General features: G+C 36.2%; 1 protein-coding gene across 1 annotated transcript; it reads left to right on the forward strand.

Annotated features, from left to right (window-relative positions):
* On the forward strand, positions 1-993 carry LOC128518055 (trace amine-associated receptor 13c-like). Its single transcript, XM_053491189.1, has one exon. It carries the CDS (start codon positions 1-3, stop codon positions 991-993), a length of 993 nt encoding a protein of 330 aa, XP_053347164.1.
* The last annotated feature ends 2,114 nt before the right edge of the window (positions 994-3,107 follow it).

Below are 3,107 nucleotides of genomic sequence, written 5' to 3' on the forward strand. Positions count from 1 at the left end.
ATGAGCCTAATACAGTTTAACCAGTCTGATCGTTGTGAGCATTTCTCATGTACAGAGAGACCTGTATCTCCTGTAGTTTATATCTTACTGTATGTGTGTTCAGCTGCTTTAGTTCTTCTAACAGTGTGTGGAAATCTGCTTGTCATCATCTCAGTTTTTCACTTTAAGCAGCTTCACACACCGACTAACATGTTTGTGCTCTCTCTGGCTGTGTCAGATTTTTTCATTGGCTCTTTAACAATGCCGTTAATTTTAATCTGGGCAATCGAGTCATGCTGGATTTTTGGGACACATTTCTGCATATATTTTATGATGACTGGCTCCTTCCTCATGAGCTTATCTATCTATAATATTGCTCTCATTGCTGTGGATCGGTATTTGGCTCTCTCAAATCCATTTCTCTACACAAACACAGTCTCTGTGAGAAACACTCGTGTTGTAATTGTTTTTGACTGGTGTCTAATTGTAGCCTATAATGTAGCACTTTTTTATTTCAATGGAAATTTCATGAACTATGAAATGTGTCCTGGAGAGTGTTTTATCTCTTTGTATGAGGTTTGGTCTGTAACTGATCTTGTATATTCATTTGTTTTCCCACTTTCTGTCATAATCATATTTTATACTCTAGTTTTTGTAATTGCTAAGAAACATGCCACTGCTATCAGAGAGCTTAATAATCACACACGGACTAAAACACAGAAAATCACTTTACACTCAATGAAATCTGAGAGAAAAGCAGCTAAAGTCCTCGGAATTTTAGTGTCTGTGTTTCTGGTGTGTTTACTTCCATATTTTATTTACAGTTTTTTAGGCAATGTTATTGAACTTCCAAATGAGTTATTTCAAAAAGTCTTTCTTATGCTTTATCTTAATTCCACCATTAATCCAATGATTTATGCTTTGTTTTACCCATGGTTTAGGAGATGCATTAAAATCATTACAACTTTGAAAATATTCCAACGAGACTCTGCATTTATTAGTGTTCTTTCATAATAAGCCTTTTTTAATTATAAAATGAATAGTTGGATATGATTTGTGCAAAACTTACAAATTAAGTAAGTGAATCATACAAAATTTACAAACTAGCATCAAACCCACACTGTTATTTTATTTTTTTTTACATTTGATGTCATCCAAAACATGGTTCACTGTTCTTATATAGAGCATTGTCATTAAGGAAGTTTAGGAAATTTATTTTGTAACATGTCATCTTTATTTTAGACAGATGTAAGATAATAGCAAGAAAAAATAAATCACAATATAATTTTTTTATTATTAACCCTAACCCTTACCATGAACAACATTCATACATAAGTGCATATGTGTTTAACATATATTTACAGTAATGTGCAGTTTTGCAGATATATTAAAATGCTTTTGAGAAAGAAAAGAACCATAAGTGAATGACTGTACTTCTTGTGTATATTGTTAAACATAACAATCAAAGGTTTGGGCACACGTTCTATTCCCATGGCCTTTCGTGATTTTTATTTCTTCCTACATTGTAAAACAAGTCTAAAGGCATCCAAAATACGTGATCTTTTTTAAACAGCTGATAATGAGATGTATCTGTTATTTATGCTGTGTATTCATAACGGCTCTTTCAAAAATTTGTCGTTAGATTGTAGAAAATAAAACACTAAACAATAAACAGTAAATTTAAATTTGTGTCCAAACTTATGACTTTTGGTACCATTTATATAAGGAAATACTTTACATCAATGCATATATAACTTAAATAAAAAACATTTATATAAACCATTTTATAAAAACCAAGTAATCATCGTAATCCTAAAATTTAATTTATTTGTAACCACACTTGAGGATGGAAAGCAGGGTTATAAATAAAGATAAAGTATGTACTGTTGGAGTACAGACAAGACATATACACACACAGGAGTTGGACTATGAAACTGAAATTTCTGGTTTTAGACCACAATGATTCATTAGTATGGTGTATGGCCTCCTTTTGCGCCCAATTTTTTTGTCCTTGTCCTTTTTACAGCATCAATTAGTCTTGGGAATGACAGATACAAGTCCTGCACAGTGGCCAAAGAGATTTTGAGCCATTCTTCTTGCAGAATAGTGGCCAAGTCACTACATGATGCTGGTGGAGGATAACATTTTCTGACTCACTCCTCCAAAACACACCAAAATGGCTCAATAATATTTAGATCTGATACTGTGCAGGGCATGGGAGATATTCAACTGGATTCATCAGAGAATAATAATTGTTTTATATTGTATACAGCCCAAGATTTTTTTCTACTGGCACCATTGAAACTGACATTCCCTTTCAAAAGCTACACTCGATGCTGCATGAAAACGCTATTGAGAACAGTCTTTGTTCAACCGGTTGTTGAATAATGTGTGTCAAACACGCCAAAGTTTGGCTTATATAACCTCGTTTAGGTGACGTTATTTGATAAGGTGCACCTGGAAGTTATATATATATATATATATATATGAGAGATAATTTCTCTCAGAGATCAGGAAACTCTTGCGTCCGCTTCTTGAGTGCTTTGGCACTTCTTCTGATTGGGCGGAAGGGACCTCTTCTCTGGCTTCTGCTGAGATAGAAATTGCCACCTCAGAATGCTCCTCTCGTGACAAACGAGCATAGGAGGAGTTACTTGAGGTGGTAACTACGGCAGTTGAACGCCTACACCTTGACTGGCCAAAACAGGAGCAAGAGACCTCCAAATTCTCTCAGGTGACTCATAAAACTTATTCCCCCATGTCTTTATGCCATCGACAGTGATTTATTCGACTATCACTGATGCAAAGGTACTGGGCTAAATGATGATGCACCAGATTGAAGAGATGCTTGTGGGCTATCTCTCTCCTGGGAGCTTATCATCATTGAAAAATCCCATTTTCCCCACCAAGCTGTGCAGGCTAAAATCTTCGCTGGTGGGGGAGGCTTTTGAAGCAACAAGTCAGGCTGGTGCTGTCCTGCACACCATGGTGGTTTTGTAGGCATGCCAGGCTGACCTACTGAAGGACTTTAGCACTGGCGGGTCCATCGGCGAAGGGGCTTTTTCAGAGCTGCGGATTTGTCTCTTCGTGCGACAAAGCAGATGGCCTGTGCCATCGGCCATTTTATG

This window comes from Clarias gariepinus, chromosome 2, assembly GCF_024256425.1.
Source record: "Clarias gariepinus isolate MV-2021 ecotype Netherlands chromosome 2, CGAR_prim_01v2, whole genome shotgun sequence".
In the NCBI taxonomy this organism is placed as follows: domain Eukaryota; kingdom Metazoa; phylum Chordata; class Actinopteri; order Siluriformes; family Clariidae; genus Clarias; species Clarias gariepinus.